The sequence below is a fragment of the Pteropus vampyrus genome, unplaced genomic scaffold, assembly GCF_000151845.1.
Source record: "Pteropus vampyrus isolate Shadow unplaced genomic scaffold, Pvam_2.0 Scaffold78, whole genome shotgun sequence".
Lineage (NCBI taxonomy): Eukaryota > Metazoa > Chordata > Mammalia > Chiroptera > Pteropodidae > Pteropus > Pteropus vampyrus.
This window is the reverse complement of record NW_011888859.1, coordinates 628,140-647,455: the sequence shown is the minus strand read 5'-3', so window position 1 is coordinate 647,455 and position 19,316 is coordinate 628,140. Positions and strand designations below refer to the sequence as shown.

Sequence of the window (19,316 nt, the reverse complement as noted above, 5' to 3'; positions counted from 1 at the left end):
GAAATGAGTGTGGAGGTGAAGGCAAGTAACAGAGGTAAACTTGTTCCAGGTGTTTCCAGAGTCCTAAGAGCAGACAGATGCTCAGCTAGGAGACAGCGTGGCCTGCCCAGTAGGGACCTTTTATCTTTATCTCTGAAGAGATGGCCTCTGTGCCCCTAGTTTGTCTCTACGAGCAGCATGTAAGAAGTACGTACTGAGTTCTCCTCTCGTCAGCAAAGATTTCTGTAACCTACACAGACCGCAAAAGTGAGGTCAGAGATAAATCTCTGTGTGAGCCCCAGCGATTCAGATAAAGGACGAAGTCAACTGCCAGCTTCATTTCTTTCACTAATGACTTCTCAATTAAAGCAATTTTCCATTCCTCCCCAGAGTTGAGCAGCTGGTTGTGTTTCAGAAAACCTAACATCTTCTAAATGTCAGGGTGCTGAGTGAAAAGCACGTTGTGCCAGAACCAAACACTCCCTCACAATTCCCTACTCACATGTGAGAGTGTGGAGTGCTGAAGTCGGTCTTCTAATTAAACTTGGCAATATTACAATAAAAAATAAGATTTGGGAGTTGGCAACATGGTACATAAACAAACTTTTATGTGAATAATTAAGCCAGAGCTAAGCATATGCTGGACCGTCTTTAATCAACTTGTGATTACAGCTACCAGTAAAAGCCCAAACGCTTCCAAAAGCCTCCATGTTGTTTATGTGCTGTGGTTATTTTAACATACATTTTTTGATATAGTTGGCATATCTTTTTACCCATTCCTCCCGCTTTCATTTTCCTTCTCTTTTTCAATTCCTTACCCTTTAGAAGAATTAATTATGACACAGGCAACTTGCGAAAAGACTTGGGAGGGTAAGAATGTGTGCACAAACACTTCACAAGTTAACACACAGACACCCATACCCACCCACAAAGTCAGCAGTGTTTTATACACAGGGCCTTTAAGAAACCACATTTTAATAAAACCCAGAGTGTTATGCTTGGATTCAAAACCATTGGAGGGATCTGCAGCCGTCATAAATGACCCTGCGGAAGAAGTCCAGAGCCAGGTCAGGCTGGCAGGACATCTCCAAGTTCCCAATGGACTTCAGAGCTCTAAACGAGGTGCTAATTCCCAGCTGGTCCAAAAGCTTTGCTGTGAACTTTGCTTAAACCTTCGGACGTGTGAAACCACAACGGCAGAAATCGCACAAAGTTTTGCTTCAAAATATTTTCTGCTAGAGGTTTTCCAAACAGAAGCTGCGGAATTTTTCAGAAAAGCTTAGGATTCTATACAGAGTAGTAGCCTGTGGAGAAAGCAACTCCGTGAAGGGTTGTCTTCAATGTCTCTGAATTGTGTCTCCTATCCAGGTACAGAGTACGAACCAGCTGTCATTTACGCTTTAAAAGTCAAGTCCTTTCCTTGTGTATCTCTAAACCATCAATGCCGCTTAAGAAAAATGTAGGACAATGAGGGTGCATTTTGAAGATGAAAGAGATCAATTCTGCCCCTCTTTATCCTCCAAAATGAGAATTATGTAGCCGAGGCTAGTGCCATATATTTTATATATAAAATATTTATATTCTAACAGATTTTTGTCACTGGCCTGGTTGTATTTTATACATATTTATTTTTCTAATATTCTTCTATTCTGGACTCTTCTTCTCTTAATTTAAAGATTTTTTCTAGGAAAGATGAATAACATCATTCAATTAGTACATAAGTTCCAGGGACAACTACTAAGTTAGTATTTCCTAACTTATTGAGAACAATAACAGTATTTTTTTCCCTTGGTGGTTAACAAAAAAAAAAAAAGAGTGATTGAGCTTAGTGGCTCACTTCACCCAACATGGAACAAACGAGTCACTTTAACTTTAAAGTGAAGACAGTCTGTACTCTGTACCTGTCTCAGCTGGCCCAGGAAGGTGACTTCTGCTTACCTTGGACACGAAACATTCTGCTATGGCCACGGGATCATTTTCACAGTTTTCTAAATCTTGCAGGAGTTCGCTAACGAAAAAAAAATAATAGAAAATATTAGATAGGAGTCTTACGGTTGAGAACATTTTACATAACTTAGAAGTCTAAACATTTATTTGGTTTTTACAAGAAATCAGACTTAATTGGATAACTGAGGACCTCTTATCATTACATCCAAGGCTTAGATAAGGGACTTGCCCAAGGTCATGATGGAGCAGGAATTTAAACACAGGCCTGATTTATAACTCACCCAGAGATTAGCCCTGACTACCATTTAAGTCTTCTAGATGTTTGTCACTGTCACATGCGTGTTCACACACACTCATTCATTCACCAAACAGCTGTCTAGCTACAAAGTACTTGCAAGGCACTAAGAGCAAATATGTCAGAGAACAAAGTGACATAGGCTCTCTGGTCTCTCAGAGTTTGGACTCCATTGGAAGGGCTAGTGCTCTAAAGGAAAGATATGTAGGAGAGGAAATACCTTTTCTCGGATGTAAATTTGAAGTAACTTTCATTATAATTCATCATGTGGCTGTACTGTAATTAATTTAACGAATTTCCCACGGTTGGATAAAATTCTACATATGAAATTACTGGGTCAGAGGGTGTTCTCAGTGCAAATGTTAACACATTTCCTAATTGCACTCCATACAAGTTGTATTAACATATATTTTACTATGTTAAGTGTTTGTTTTAATTAGCTGTGTATTAAATATTCAATAAAAAGTTAAGTAGTTCTATAGGAGTAATAATAAAAACAAGCAGTTTCCTGCATTCTGCGTCCTAGTCTTGACTTCCGCTCTCTAGAAGCATTTTCAGTTCTAGCTGTTTCTGCTAGAAACATGTTTCCAAATTTCTAAACACGTTGATAGTACATTTTCATTCTTTTTCAGTTTTAGATATTATTTGCTTCCGAATTTCCCCCAAATTTGCCCTCCTCCAATTCTCAACAAGTTCTGTTATGAAATTTGATTAAAATTAAAGCTTACATTTTTAGAACTATGTAAATATTATTTTCAGCTGAGCCTTACAGTATATACCATAATTACATTTCCTTTCTGGTATAACCACGTTTTCCCTCGAGTTAAAATTGTCTCAGAGATACATATGTGTGTGTGTGTGTGCATGTGTGTGTGTGCGTGTACAAAACAAAGCATATATATATATATATATTGCTTTGTATCAAAGTACACACCTCTAATTTACCCTCAGACTTTGTGCCAGAAGTATAACGTTCGTCTGTCTTCAATCATCAGATCATCTATACACTCTGGTTTCTCCTCAGATTGCATAAATTTTTCATCAGATCATCTATCGGTTGCATTCTCTCCTGGTGACCTCCCTCCAGCAGCCCTCCATCCTTCGGTTCTCACTTGAACAGGTTTCCCTCCAGGCCTGCTGGGCACTGTCTCCAACAGCACCCCGACAACACCCTTTCTCTAGCTTCTTTGTTGGAAGCCTCGTTTCTCAGATACCATTTCAGATGTATTCCCTCGTCAGGGAGATTACAACACCCAGCAGCTTTCTGAGTAGGGGTGATTTATTGCAGCAGTACATTTTCTGAGACTCTTATTTCAAAATGTTCTCCCTTCACACTTGGCTGATAATGTTAATAGATATAGAATTCTTGATTGGAAGTCATTTTCTCTGAGTATTTGGGAAACTATGTTGCCTCATGAATTCCAATGCTGCTGAGAATAGTATCGTTTTGATCCATGATCCAGGTTTCGTGTGACTTATTTTTTATTCTGGAAGCTTTGAGAGTTTTCTTTTTGTTGACATAATTCTGTGACTGTGTGATGAGAGGCCTCGAGATGGGTCTTTTTTCACAGACAAAGCCAGTTTGAACATTTGAGAAATTTTCTAAAACGTCAGTTTTCAAAGTGACTCCTGGGTTCCTGAGACCCCTTCAGGAGGTTCAGAAGGCCACTATTTTCATAAATATACTTAGACACTACATTCTCATTCTCTCATGAGAGTATGATGGACATTTCCAGAGGCTACATGATCTGTGATATCCTAATGGAGAGAAAGAAGAAGCAGGTATGACAATCCAGCTGTCTTCTTGTAAGTCCGACAGTAAAGAGATTTGTAAACTATAAAAACAACTCCTATGTACCAAAAATGTTAGTGAGAAGAGTAGTAAAATCATTTTCCTAAAAATCTGTGGGTTTATTAATATTATTGAATAAACTGATATTTTAACAACTTCTCAGTTTTAATATCTATCACGGTAAGCAAAACGTCTTTTTGGTAATTTGTTAGCGTGTACTGATCCTGGGACCAAAAGGAAAGGAATCTCTGTCCCTAAATCATGTCCTTGGTATGTCTTCCTCTCCATTTTCTCCTCTCTCTCTTTTTGAAGCTGCTGTTATTCCCATTTTAGATCTCCTGGTCGGATACTTTACGTTTTCTTATTCTTCTTCTCTTATTTTCCCTCTTCTTATTTATTGTTCTGTTTTCTGGGAAATTTCATCTTTATTTTCCATCGCTTCTATTGAATTTTCTCATTTTTAATATCTGATTTTTAATTTCAAAGTTTTTTTTTTTTTTTTTAAATAAGCTCTTTGGATGTTTCTGTTCTTATTTTACAATGTAAAATATTCTCTCATCTCCGAAGGTGGGGTTGTTGTTATTATTTTGGACTTCTCTTGCCTGTTCCTTGCTTTTTGCTGAGCTCCCTTTTCTGTTGGATCATGATGGCTTCTGTCATTCACGTTAGAGGCTTTCCCCAAGTATCTGGGGATCTTCGTCTGTCCTTTTCTATTTGCAGATGAGGCACCACAATGCTGAACATAAACTTTGCAGAAGCAGAATTTGTCATGGGGTGCTCCTCACTCAAGGCAGTGGTTCTCAAACTTTTGGTGTTAGAACCTGTCTATGCTCTTAAGAGTTCTTTATGTGAATGATACCTCTATGCTCTTAAGCGTTCTTTACGTGAATGATACCTATTGATATTTCCTATATTAGATAATTAAAACAATTAAAAATCAGTACATTTAATAATAAATCTAATTATATGCTACTATAAATAACTTTTTGTGAAAAATAACTATAAAATCAAAAAATATTGGTAATAGTATCGTTTTACATTTTTGCAAATCTCTAATGTCTACTTTAACACAGATGGATTCTCACATCTACTTCTGTATTCAGTCTGTTTCAATCTGTTGGTTGAAGTATATAGCAAAGAAATCCGGCCTCATATACATGTCATTCGAAAAGGAAGGAATATTTTAATAGCTCTTCAGATAAGTATGGATATCCTTCTTGGAAATCACACTAGAACTCAACAAGTGGTAGTTTCTTCTATATTTGTTGGAGTCTAGAACCATATCAATGTACTATACTCTGTTACTTTAAAATTCATCGATCTGTCTTGTACTTTGAAAGGATCTTCCACCCAATGCATGGTTCAGGATAGTCCCAATTTCAAACATTCTTTCCTAATATTCCCATAAAAACATTCTCTTTGTAAGATTATTTTTATTTTGGAAAAATGTAGTTCTGACATTTATATTAATATCTTTATAGGAGAACTTGAGATCTGGCTCCTCAGTATATGTCATCAGTTTGGCTCAAATAAACTCTTATACAGATTAAAACAAAACAAAACCTTTTATAGAAAGATGGGTATGATTAAATTAAACACAGTTGAAATCTAATCATTGGAACCTAAACATTGGATGAAGATAAAAGGTTGAAAGAAAAGAATAGCCAAAGAATCAACATTTTGGACCAGTGTTTTCTGTTACTGGAGGATGAAGTACTCTGGATATAAGTTTTGTATCCAGGTCTTTCAATATAAATCCTCTTTCTGAGCCCAGAAGAATTTTGACCAGAATCCATCATATTACTTCTCATAGCTTAATAGAAATACTCCTGACAATGCTTAACTCCCTGTGTTCTAAATGTTATGCTCATCAAGCTCCCCAATGAGCTTTAATTTCATCTCCAGAGTGGACTTGCTGGTAGGAAGAAGTGTCGCAGGGGACCCACCCAGGCTCTAGGTAAAGCTCATGTGTAAATAAATGATTGGCATTCATTGCATAAGAACCGCACAGCTGGGAGTTTGCTCAGACACCTTCCAGTCCCAACCTCTAATTTTAAGGTGGGGAAACCATGGCTCATAAAAAGGAGGAGGCTTACCTTAGGTTACACAGCTAATAACTAATGGCCACAGCTGAGGTTAGTATCGGGGCTCTGAATTCCAGTCCTGTACTCTATTATAAACACGTCTATTGAAAGATTTGTTTGCTGATCGATTCAAGAAAGCTAAGGGCTAAACTCTGCATCATGGTGTCATAGATGTGGTACGGCTTACCTGGAAGGCCTTGTTCGAGTCACTTGGCCAGTTTTCCTTTATAACTCTTTTCTAAAATAGGATAAAACACACTAAAAATGGGAAGAGTGAAGAGGAAGAAATGGGATTTCCCTTTTCTTGCCATCAGGGCTGTCATCCTGATAGAGTTGGCCCAACGCCTGGTTTGTTCTTCATTCAACACAGTGGCTATTGAAATCTTCCTGTGTCAGGCACTGTTACAGACCCTGAGCTTATAGGCAAAGAACATGGACAAAGGCCCTGTGTGATGGCGCTTATGTTCTAATCAGGGGTGATAAGTGTTAATAATTAAGTAAATGAACAGCACAATATCAAACAAAGGACAACAAATGTTGGCAAGGATGCAAGGAAATGGATTTTTGTACACTGTTGGTAGGAATGCAAAATGGTGCAGCTGCTATGGAAAGCAGTATGGAAATCCTTCAAAAAAGTAAAAATGGAACTACCATATGATCCAGCAATCCACTTTTGGTTATTTATTCAAAAGAATCAAATCCGCATCCTAAAGAGATATGAACATTCCCATGTCCACTGCAATCGTATTCACAATAGCTAAGAGGTGGAAATAGCCTAAACGTCTATGAGTGGGTAAAGAAAATGTAGTATATACATACAATGAAATATTATTTACCCTTAAAAAAAGGAAGACATTCTGCAATATGTAATAACACGGATGAAAATTGAGGACATTATGCTAAGTGAAATAAGCCAGTCACAGAAGGACAAACACTGTATGATTCCAGTTATATGAAGAATCTAAAGCAGTCAAACTCATAGACTCAGAGAGTAGAATGGTGAGTACCAGGGGCTGGAAGGTGTGGGAAATGCAAGCGTTGCTACACAATGGGCATAAAGCTTCAGTTAAACAAGTTAAATTCTAGAGATCTGCTATACGACATCGTACCTAAGATAACAATAATGTATTTTACACTTAAAAATTCATTAAGAGAGAAGATTTCATCTTATTCTTACACAATAAAATCAACTAGTAAAAACCCATTTCACTGAAAAAAACAAAAAACAAAAAACACCCTACATGAAATTACAATAGAAAAATCACACACCGTAGTACATTATCACTTAATAAGAAATGTTTATGTGAAAAATAATAACGTATTGGTTTTACTGGGGGAAAACCCAACATAATAGGACACTGTACTATATAACATGAAGCAGATAAAGAGGGCAGTGTGATGGGAGCAACTGAGGCTGGGTGTGGATGGAAAGGCACTGGAGCCGTGGTGGAAGGCTCTCGCTGAAGGTGATGTTTGAGAGTGGGGAGGGTTGGAAGAGAAAGTCATTTAAGAAATCGGTTGTGAGTCTAGGACAGAATTAGCCTCATGTGTTCCTGTGCGAGGAACAGAAAGGAAGCCACTATGGCTGGAGTTCGATGAACAATTGTGGGAGATAACAGGAAGAAGACTAAATATTAAATAAGATGCCATGTACTATGGGCACACAAATGGGGCCGTGGAATGTGGTGGATCAGCCACTGAAGATACTCCATAAAGATTGCAAACAGGACTGTCTTTCTAGAGTTACAGCCTAATGGGGTGGGACTGGGTTTCTCATTGCATCACGTAACTCATGAACAACTCCATGTGTACATTAGCAGGAAGGCATGACTCATATAGATTGTTTTGCACTCAAAACTAAAATTAGAGTCATCCCACCTTCAGGTTTTGATTATTTTCCCTTTTCCCTGAGTAACTGTTCCAAATATTTCCTCCTTTTTGAGTAGGACTATGAGACAGAAAAAATAAATATATATATATATATATATTTGTTTTACTTGAGCTCAAGTCACTTGTTTGGACAGGAAATTAGAGAAAACACTATTCTCTTTCACAGAATGTATTACACACAAATTTTCTCTGGCCACTCACGTGGACTTGAAGTCAGAAACTGTAGTTTGACCTTGAAGATTCTACTGCCTTACACTGAATGAGATTCAGGAGTGGGGATTCTCTCCTTCCGATCTGCAAGACTCTAAGCACCTCTTCCTTTCCCTACTCATTTAACTAGGTCAGCTGGTATTTTAACTTGTTGTATCTGCAGAGGCACACGTGCATATGGGAACAGAAAACGGGGTGAGGTTAACAGCACTAAATGTTCCATTAATTTCACGGACATATTAGCACTGGCCTTGAAAAGGCCACATGAAAAGAGCCTGCAGGTAAAAATATTTCTACCATTGTGCAGAAGTTAAAGACATTTTGGTGCTGTGAAAATACACTAAAAGAAAATACACCTACCCCCGCCTTTCACTGCATTACTGTTACACGTACCCCATGATTCAATTTCTAAATTATATTTCAAGGGAGAAAAAAAGCAATGGCCCAAATGACTTTTTATGTTTTAAGATACATGTTACTTGCTCTGTGAAGCTTTCACTAGCCTCCTCAGACAAAATTAATTGCAAGTTCCTCAGAGTTCTCAAAGCATTTTGTTCATTCCTTGATTATATGACTTACTGCCTCTGCTACACAATGGAATCATTCACTTTTATCCTACTACTAGACTTAGCCCAGTGTTTTACACACAGTAGTGACTCTGCATAGGTATACTGAATAAAAAAGACAAGTTGAAGGAAAAATGAAAATTTTACTCCATCTTTGAAGAAGAAAGAGAACTTAGATAATTTTAATTTGCTAAAAAATATTTTTAAAATAGAAATTCAGTATGGAGGAATAGTCTCTATTTCCTCCCTCTTCACTTTTGAAGAAAGATTCAAATTGCAGTTTAGAGAACTCTTCTCTTCCAAGAGAGCAATGCTGTATAAAACAGTTGGCATTTCTTCCTTAGTTGGCAGTAAAAAAAAAAAAAAAAAGGTTTTGGAATTTTTAGGGGCAAGTTAAAAAGGGGAAAGTGGTTTCTTTTGACTGACCTAGTTTCCTGACCACTGGGGAATTTCTTCCAGACACCAAACCAGAGACTTAAATATCTAGGCTATCATAGGGATTATGAGAGAAAGAGAGATTTGTCTACAAAAAGGAAAACAAAAATGAAATCTCGGTTGTATTCCAAAACATTTCATGTTGGAAGATTTTGTGAAATAACAATGTAAATCTAGTTTACATAATAAAATTGAACAAAGACAGTATAAGGAAAGAAATTACATACTACTGTCACTTATGAACATGCGTGAAAAAAATTCTTAAAAAATACAAACAAATCAAACTTATCAATACATAAATAAATAAAACATCATGACCAAGTAGAATTGATTCCTATAATGTATGTGTATTCAAACCAAAATGCCTATTAATATAATTTACCATGTTATGAATAGAATATGAATCATATGCTAATTTTTAAGGGCATATTAAACATTAAGTAAAATTCGATATTTATTGACAATAATATTTTAGCAAAATAGGAGAAAGTGTTTATCTAAATCTCAGAGCAAACATCATACTTAATGGTAAAACAGTTAAAACATTCCTGCTAATGTCAGAATGAAGATAAGGATGCCAACATCTAATCCACATTGTATGATTGGACTTACCCAAAGCAATAAGAAAAGAAAAAAAACGCAAGGGATAAAACTGTAAAGGAAGACAAAAAAAAAAAAAAAATTCTCCTCATTTTCAGATACCATTATCTACATAGATAATAATAAGAAAAAAACATTATAATCCACTATTAGAATGAATGTGAAAGATTAGAAAGTTAGTTGGATACAGTATGAACATACAAAAATCAAAAGCATTTCTAGATGACAGTAATAGCCAATTAAAAATATATTCTAGTTAAAATAACAAAAAATTTAATTTTTAAAAGTTACATGTATGAATGTGATGGAGAAAATATAAAGCATTATTATAGGACATTTTAAAAAGGCTTGATTAAAGAGATATGATTATGGATGGGGTGACGCAATATTGCAAAGATGTCAATTCTGCCAAAATTACTCATTAAATTAAATGTAATTTCAATAAAAATTTCAAGAGAGTTCTTTATAGAAGTTGACATACTAATAAAAAAAAATCACCTGACCGTACAAAGCGTCAAGAAAAGCTAAGACAGTGCCGTAGAAGAGCAATGTGGGCTTAATAATTAAGACAATGTTCGCCTAGGAAAACCAGGTGCTGTAGGTGGAAAAAATAAATAAAAATAAAAAAATAAGGAATTGTAAGCTGATAAGGTCCTTGCAATCTGTGAGGTCAACCAAGGGTTGCCTCACCTAAAAAAACAAAAACATAAAAAATAAAATAATAATAATTAAGACAACATGGTATAGGGTAGAGATGAAAAATACATCAACACAACAGAATGTGGAGCCCCGAAACGGACCCATACGTACATAAACTGGACATGGGAGGAATGTGAAACTACAAATCAGTAAAGAAAGGATGTGTTTTCAACCAGTGGTGATGGGACCATCAGCTAGCCATATGAAAATAAGATTTGATTTCCTAACATATACCATACTTCCATCGATTTGAGTTAGATTAAGGGCATACGTGAAAAGCAAAATTTTAAGATTTTTAGGGAAACAATAGAGTCAAAGTATGAACTGAACATAGGAGATAATTTTTTAAACATATACAAAATCCATATACTATAAAAGTACATTTATTTAGCGTAGTCAAACTTATGAATTACACAACTTCCTTTTAAAGAAATCATAATTAAATTAAAATGCAAGCTTCATAGTAGGAAATGATTTTCAACTCACGTAATCCACAAAAATCACTAGCCAGAATTTGTCAAGAACTCCCATAAAATGATGTGAAAAAGAAGCATACCAACAGACAAATGGCAATAGATAAGAGCCAGAAATTCACAGAACAAATCTAAGTGGCCAGCAAAAAAGGATACTTAGTCTTACTGCAATCAGCAAAATGCAAAGTAATATGTCCCCCAATGGAATATTACATAGTAGTTAAAATAAATAGAACCATAAATCTCAAAAACGATGTTGAGTGAAAAAAAATTTGTAAAATTGACACAATTTATGCCATGTTTGAAATACGTGAAGCATGTTATATATTTTAAATAGATAAATACATATATAGTCAGGGCAACAAAATTATCCTTGGGAATAAAATATCAAGTCTTGGATAATAGTTACATATAGTTATAGTGGTAAATTGATCCAGATTATATTGGCTTGCTTGAGCCAGTTCTACTATCTCTTATCTCTTCCTAATTCCATGTTCAGTAGTATCTTGTTATTAGCTTGATTGGAGTGTTTGCACCATAGAAATTGGCAAACACTATAAATCTCAGGTTTCCCCTCCTTGTCCTCACTCTGGAGAACTAGTTTGCCAGCACGTTACTGGGCCATTCTCCGCAGGGTGGAATGCAGTTGGGAGGAGCACACATGGGCATGGGACCTCAACATTATTTGTAATGATTTTATGCTTTAAAGCAGGAGTCCCCAAACCCTGGGCCATGGACCAGTATTGGTCTGTGGCCTGTTAGGAACCAGGCTGCACAGCAGGAGGTGAGTGGCAGGTGAGAGAGCAAAGCTTCATCCGTATTTGCGGCCACTCCCCAGTGTTAGCATCACCGCCTCAGCTCCACCTCAGATCATCAGGCATTAGATTCTCAGTGGAGCACCGGTCCCTGGTGCCAAAAAGGTTGGGGACCACTGCTTTAAAGAATTTCTGAAGCAAATATGGCATAAGAAAAAGCTCTGAGCGTAGAGTATTACGATAAATACCCATGGAGGTGCTTCATGGCTATTTATCGTAATACTCTATGCTTTTCTGTATTTTGGAAATATTTCCTGAAAAACAAATCTAGTCATCTGAATTTTTCAGGCCAGCATAAAACCATTTTCTTTTCGCCCTCTCTAATTTTAGAGATTTAAATCTTGCTTAGTTGGTCACAATAATACTATATTATGTTGAAAAATCTGGACCTGAACTAATAATAGAAACTTTTAAATTATTTCAAGCCGCAACCACAGATTCGCCAAATAGTTGTATCTTTGAAATCAAAAGGATTCAAAAGAGACATTAAAATAAAAAGTCATATCAATACTCTTACTTAATCCAATTTAATAGAAAAGAAGTCTGAGCTCCGAATTTAGGCTCCAGATTTAAGAGAAATAAAAAATGAATAGGGACAAAATAGTACAGACGATTCAACTATAGAAGTTTAATAAGAAAATATTCTTGAAAATAATAATGGAATAAAAATAATAAAATAATAATAATGATATCCATAGAGATTTGACAAAAGCAGGGAGTCAGAATAGGCTAGGTTAGATGTCTACCTCTATGTCCTTGAGCAAAGGGCTGTGTGACTGATTCCTCGTCTGTCAGATGTGTACACACCTAGAAGATGAGCATCCTATCTGCCCCAGAGAGCTGTTAAGAGGATTAAATGAGATGATGCATGTACAGGGATATGTAAATGTGATCAACAAAAACAGATAGGCATGAACATGTTCACATATAATTGTGTCACTACAGTGATGCCTCACGCATCATCGTCAGGGACTCGGTCTCTCTGACTCGGGTTATTTTAGACATGTCTGGTGACTTCCTCGTTCAGAGAACATCAAAGAGAAAAGAATAGAGAACAGACTCAGAAATATAAAGTTCTTCTCAGTCTTCCAACTACTGTAGACTGGGCTCCTTCTTGTTGACGCAGGTGGCTGCTTCATTCTTATCTTTCTTTAAATTAGGAGACACATGAAGATTTGAACTCCAGGGAGTAGGGAATGTGGCAAAATGCCGGAGGTTTGGAGGCGAAGAAGCCCAAGTGAGGCATATCAGGTGATAATACACATGAAACTCTGCGTTTTGACATGAAGTAAGCACTAGATAAACAGTCATTACTATCAGCTTGCAGCCAAACCCCCAGGAGGCGTATGCCAGGGACCTCCCAGCATCTAGGCTTCCACTCTCTTCCAGGGTTACAGTGCCACTATGGGCTCTGGAGGGAGAAGCCACTCAAGGCCTTGAGGGACTTTACCATCAGCAACCGCTAAATGGGGCCTGCTCTAACACCAACACATTACTAACACGTGGACTCTAAATCCCCTCATTCGACTCTTTTATGTCCTTTTATATTTTCTTCTTATTACGTTTGTTTGATCTAAACAGTGTTTCTCAATCCTGGCTGCACATTACAAACATCTGAGGACTTGTTAAATATCCTGATGCCCTGGTCCCACCGCAGAGCAATTAATCAGAATTTCTGGGGGTAGGATCAAGCGTATATATTTTTAAAAGCTTCCCAAGAGATTTTAAAAGCTTCTCAAGAGAAATGCCAAATGCTGGCATTTTTGACAGCCTTGGCTTTCAAAATTGAAGGATGAGCTGATATAATACAACAAACATGGCTCCCAGAGGCCGGGCTTGCGCTAGGGTTTGGGACTCAAAGGTGGCAGAGGAGATGTGGGTGCCGCTCTCAAGGAGCTCACCTATACAGATTTCTGTACTCCAAGAGTGGGAGGGAGGACTCAATTTGCATTGTGTTGAGTCACACAACAGCAGGACACTGTAGGACCTTATAATGGGATTTTACTATAACAAGATCAGTGTCATCACTGGTTAGTATTTTGGTACTTCCTCTGTGCTGGTATTGAGCTAGGCGCTTCAGGTGGCTCAGTTTACTGAAGCTTCACAATAACTATATAAGGTAGATATTCTTATTTTTTCTATTCATTCATTCATTCATTCATTCATTCATTCCACAGAAGTTCTGATGCCTCCTAGGGGCCAGGCACTATTTTAGGCACTTGGGCAGTAATTTAGGCACTTGGACAGCGTTCTGTGAGTGGAGGTGGGGAGGAAAGAAACGACAGACATAACCCAAAAGTCAACCATAGAGTATGCTAGTAATTGCTAAATGCCAGGAGAAATAGAGTAGAGCAGGTAAAGCCTATGTGCAGGTGCCACGTAAGTGTCATTGAGAAAGGAAGGTGTGAGCAAAGACTTGAACTGAGGAAGTTACTTATTCTACTCTAAAGACTTACCGAAGGATATATGCATGGCTCGGCTGGGAGGTGAACCCAGACATGCTGGAAAACAGAGTCTGTCCTCTTAAGCTGCCTGCCACTTGGTCTTCCAAATAGCATCACGCTGTGTTATAATAACTGATTTGTCTGCCCCATCCACTTCAGCTTCCCATCTGTCTTGTTTACTATGGTAATTTTCTAAGCCCAGTGCCTGCTATATGATAGGCACTTAATACATGTTTGAATTAAACTAATCATTAAAAATTTAAATATTCACTAAGCCGAACTAATATATCTAGGACTTAAAGTATTTATTGTGGGTTTACTACATCCTGCCCAGTCCCTAGGCAGAAGAAAAATTTCAGAAAATCCAGTGGAGGTAGGGATGCTGCAGACTAAGCCAGCATGTATTTGTGGATGCTCTGTTCATATTGTGTGGTGGAAGAAAGGTGTCACTTCTCTGTCAGGGCAAACAGCTGTGTCCTCTGAGCCAGGAGGATGAAGTGAGATGGGACATAGCCAATAAATGTGAGACTCACATACAAACAAGAATGCTTCCGGGTGGAAGGCTTCATGGCAGGAGAGCCCGCAAAAATCTGTGAAATCGAATCGAGGATTACAGGTAAAGTTTTCTCAGGCTGCATTCATTTGCGAGAAATTCATACCGTTCCCACGAGAGGACAGTCTTCGAGCGTTCGCTTACCTGTTGAAGCAGTAGATATCCCGTATATTTCCAAAGAGGGCTAACCGGTCTTCCGTCCCCAGAGGGAGTTTCGTGTGGTCCCTGATACAGTCAAGGTAATCCTATGAAGTCAATAAGAAGGATGTCTTAAACACCGCGGTCCTCCTCCAAGTCATCTTTAGTTATGCAAGATGCATCTTTCACACCAGTTTCAAGTAATTATTATACGAACGGGCTCATTAACTCTACGATGATAAAACAGTGTCTCTCTTTTATTAATGATGATAATATGTATAGAATGGGGTTTTCGAGCACAGAGAAAGTGCAGTATACATTAATTATCTACTCCCCTCCCCAAATGTATCAGAGCTTCCTTAGATGGATAATCTAATGACCAGTTACCCATATCAGAGTTGACATAACAACATTGTCTGCTGTTTCTTTGACTGATTTATATAACAAAAATACTCTAAAATTCGTAGAGTGAGAAAACCAGAAATATTGATCTTAAAGTTTTTCATGACAAGGAAAAAATTCTCTAACTATCTGAAATGATGGATGTTAATTATACTTATTGTGGCAATCATTTTACTATATGTTATATATATATAAAATCATTATGTCGTACATCTTAAACGAATACAATGTTATATGTCAATTATATCTCAATAAAACTGGAAAAAAATTGACAGTTTTTTTTTTGCTCTTTGTTTTTTGACAGAGTTGTTTTCAAACATAACCTTTAAGTCAGAAAGCTATCAGTTGTTATAGAACTGAATTCTTCCTTCAATACCAATTTATTAAAAAAAAAAAGCACGTAACTCACATATGCTGTCTAATAGGCTATGTGAATGAGCCATGAAAAACTTTGAAATAATTGTATATGTTTTAACATAGAAATGGCTCCCAAACAGAGTTAACTGGGGCTCAGACCACAGCGGGTTAACTGTACTTGCTTCAGAAGCTATTCGAACTGCTGAGAGAAGGGAAACTGCTTTCTGCCCTCGTGTGCTGAAAGGTTCATGTTCATAACTGAGCGTTCCCCCTTCTCTCGGCAATGCTTGAAAAAAAAGAACTCTACGTAAAATAAAAAATAAATACAATCCCCCGCCCTAGGCTGAACAATGTACTATGACCCTCTACCAAATGTCACAGGGCAGTTCTGCAGCAGTTAGAGGAAGTAACCTTGCGAAAAGCCAGCCAGACCATGAAAATCCCAGCAGTCTAACCTCATTCCAAAGTCCAGTCACAAACACAATAGGATTTACATGCCACTAGCAAAAGGCAAGCCTGAAACTTAAGAACCATCAGATAATCGTTTCTTCTCTTTTAAAAACCTACATTCACTCCCTCATGTGCTTAAGTTCCGTAGATGAAAAACAGGCAGGGGTTCATCCTCAGCTTTCTTGGTAGCACATTTCACAGATGACATCCAATAACTTTCCGTTCTAGTTTTTTAATATTAAAATCATTGTCATACATGAACCCATGTTCGCAAACTTTTTTGAAACAAGCTTTGGGGTAACATCTTTTCTTCTTAAGAAAGTGGTCATCTCAATAAGAAATTAGATTCACAAGGTTTAAGTGTAGTTGACATTCAAAGCCCGTAAGAACAAGATCTAGCCTCCTTGCTTTTATACATAGAACGATTATAAGGAGCTTACATATCTGCATCGGCTACAGAGTTAATGCCCAAATAAGAAATGCTGAAGAAGGCTAGAACTGATGTAACAGCATTTTGAACATGTAAAACCTAACCTACACTTCCTCAAAAAGATACACGTAGTCATTTCTATTTTCATAAAATTACACATGGTACAAAAGGATGGGCTAATATTTAACTTGCACTGAACACTTATATTCGATAGTCGCTTAATACTTTGATCAACACTTGAAAAGGACACATTATATGCAAAATTAAGAAGGTAGAAGAGAAGGGTATGGGTGAGTGTGAAATTAAAAAAGTACACCAGAAGGCGATGGATGGCATGATCTGCACCGAATAAGCAGGATGTAAAAAGGGGACAGAGATAATGTTCGAATGCCCAGTCCACCTAGTTGACTGCCGTGGGGTTTAATGAGAAAACTAACAATCCTTTTTCTCACTCCAAGGGCAAAGCTTGCCCATTTATAGAAACCTGAAACTAAATTCTTCATGTGAGGAAAAGACCGAGTTAAAGGGATTGAAGAATTTCAGTCGGGTGAAGAGACAAAGAACCGTGGCCCACTGCCAGCAAATGATGGCCCATCGCCAACCGAAAGCGTTTCAAAACCCCAGCGTCTGCAGTAGAGAAACTAGATTTTAAAAGATGCTTGTTTTCTGAAATTGTTGAGAAAATACATCGTTAGGAGTCCAAATTTTGTAGGCCCCTCTAAACAACAGATCAAAGTTGTATGGCCACAACTTGTTTCCCCTGCTGATCATAATTAAGTCTTTTAAATATGATACTTTAACCCTAAACCAGTTACTGAAAACTACTGTAGCGTGCACTGCATTAGCAGCTGTAATCATCTGAAGCCAAAATGAGAGGTTTGAAGCTCAGTGATAATAACAGCTCATTCTGTGCTCAAATGACAGAGTAAAGACACCAGTGAAATTTATTAGAGCCTGTCACGCTGCTTATTAATTTTATTGGCTTGATGTCAGCGCCTATGGCTACCCTACAGTTAACAATGAAGGATCAATTTAAAACCTTTGCATTGAAAACAATTATTCTCCAAGAGGATCAAGAATTCAGTCTACTTTGGGGAGGGGGTGGGGATACACATAAAAAAGAACTGTTCACCCGCCGAGTATTTTTATACAACTTAAAACTTTCCCTAAAGTATTTATTTTCTTATCAATTTATGCCCTTAAGAGCTCCGCCATGTCAGATGGGTACCAGACTCACTGCAGTGGGCACTTCATAAGGTATATAAATGTCTAATCACCATGCTATACATGAAACTAATATAACATTGCATGTCAACTGTAATCGAAAAATAAATTTAAAAAAAGGTTTCCGCCATTGTAAGAATTATACATAAGTGTCCTCATTAACTTTTTCCATTCCTTTAACATCTGTTATTGAAAATATCCAACTAGGGTCTGATTTGGTGCTATTAGAAATGTGGTAAATGGACAGGAGGTAGTTTGCAAAACGGTGGTCACTGATCTGCAACAAATACATGAATTAGGAGTGAGCGTGTGGAAACTCTTACAGCATTTTGACAGAAGGACATCTATTGACTCTAATGACAAATCTGTACCTGTATTTTGCGTGTCTGTTTCTGTCTTATTTTTCAAGTAATTCTTTTTTTTTTTTATTGTATTTTACAAAAGTGCCATCGTGTGACCGATTGGAAAGCCAACACACACGTCCGTCATGATTGCTCGTTTGAGAAGACCTGGTCTAGATAACCATCGGAAACTGGGATAGAATTCAAATTCAAGAAAGCTCGGTTCCTAGACCCTGCGCACGTCTCAAAATTCTATCTAGTGATTTTACGGTTTACTCTTTTTTGTCTAATTTCTGTTGTTAGACTTCTAAATCCTAAACCTTTTGATATTACTTCTAGTTAAGATTTTTTTTGTCTTTATCTTTGATGAAGCACCTTTTTCTGTTTCTCCAATCCCTCTGCTTTTGCTCGAATATAGTCATCTACTTATCCGAAAAGCTGTCCTTCACATGCCTTGTGTTGCATTGAGTTGCTATGGAAACTACATAACGTACACTTGTATATCAACTTACTCTTTAAAAGCACATTCACATTCATTCATACAAATCCTCCTTCTCCCTCTTTCCATTTTTTAGGACATGAGGATGCATGCCAAGTTTTGTTTTACAAGCTAGGAATTTAAAAAATGAATAAAACATGATCCCTTCCCCCAAGGAACTCCCTGTATAGTTGAAAGACAAGTGTAAACAAATAAGTACAATACAGTGTTTAGGCCACACGACTGAAAAATATTCAATACGCAGGGGAGAGGAGGCAGAGGGGGAAGTGGTCGATTCTGGAGCAGGGAGAGGCTTTACAGAGATGGTGATGGGGATGGGGGAGCTGAATCTTTAAGGATGACCAGGAGTCTGAATAGAGAGAAAGAAGTAGGAAGGAGATGACAACGTCCAGGAAGACAGAAAAGAGTGAACAGAGGCATGGGGTCACAAAATGCGGGGTGCAGCCATGACACTCAAAGGAGCTGAGATGGGCTGGGGAGAGCAGGGCGTGTGCATGCACACGTGGACCCTGGAGGTGGGCTGCCGTGGGGGTCGAGGCTGCAGTGAGGACAGGACTGATGGTGGAGAAGCTTCCATGCCCTGGAGGTGGTGCAGCCACTGATGCATGTAAGGAGACCAAAGACCATTCCAGCATCAGTAAAGAAAGTAGAACAGAAGCCATAAAACTGCCAGGGAGCCACACAGGTGAGCCC

General features: G+C 37.7%; 1 protein-coding gene across 1 annotated transcript in view; it reads right to left on the bottom strand.

Moving 5' to 3' along the window:
* Positions 1 to 19,316, bottom strand: part of PLEKHG1 (pleckstrin homology and RhoGEF domain containing G1) — a 93,993-nt gene that overhangs the window by 41,026 nt on the left and 33,651 nt on the right. Inside the window, exons 3-4 of the mRNA XM_011362687.2 lie at positions 14,927 to 15,027; positions 1,918 to 1,987 (exon numbers count right to left, since the gene is read on the bottom strand). Of these exons, the coding sequence (XP_011360989.2) occupies positions 1,918 to 1,987; positions 14,927 to 15,027 (171 nt within the window). The remainder of the gene's footprint in view (positions 1 to 1,917; positions 1,988 to 14,926; positions 15,028 to 19,316) is intronic.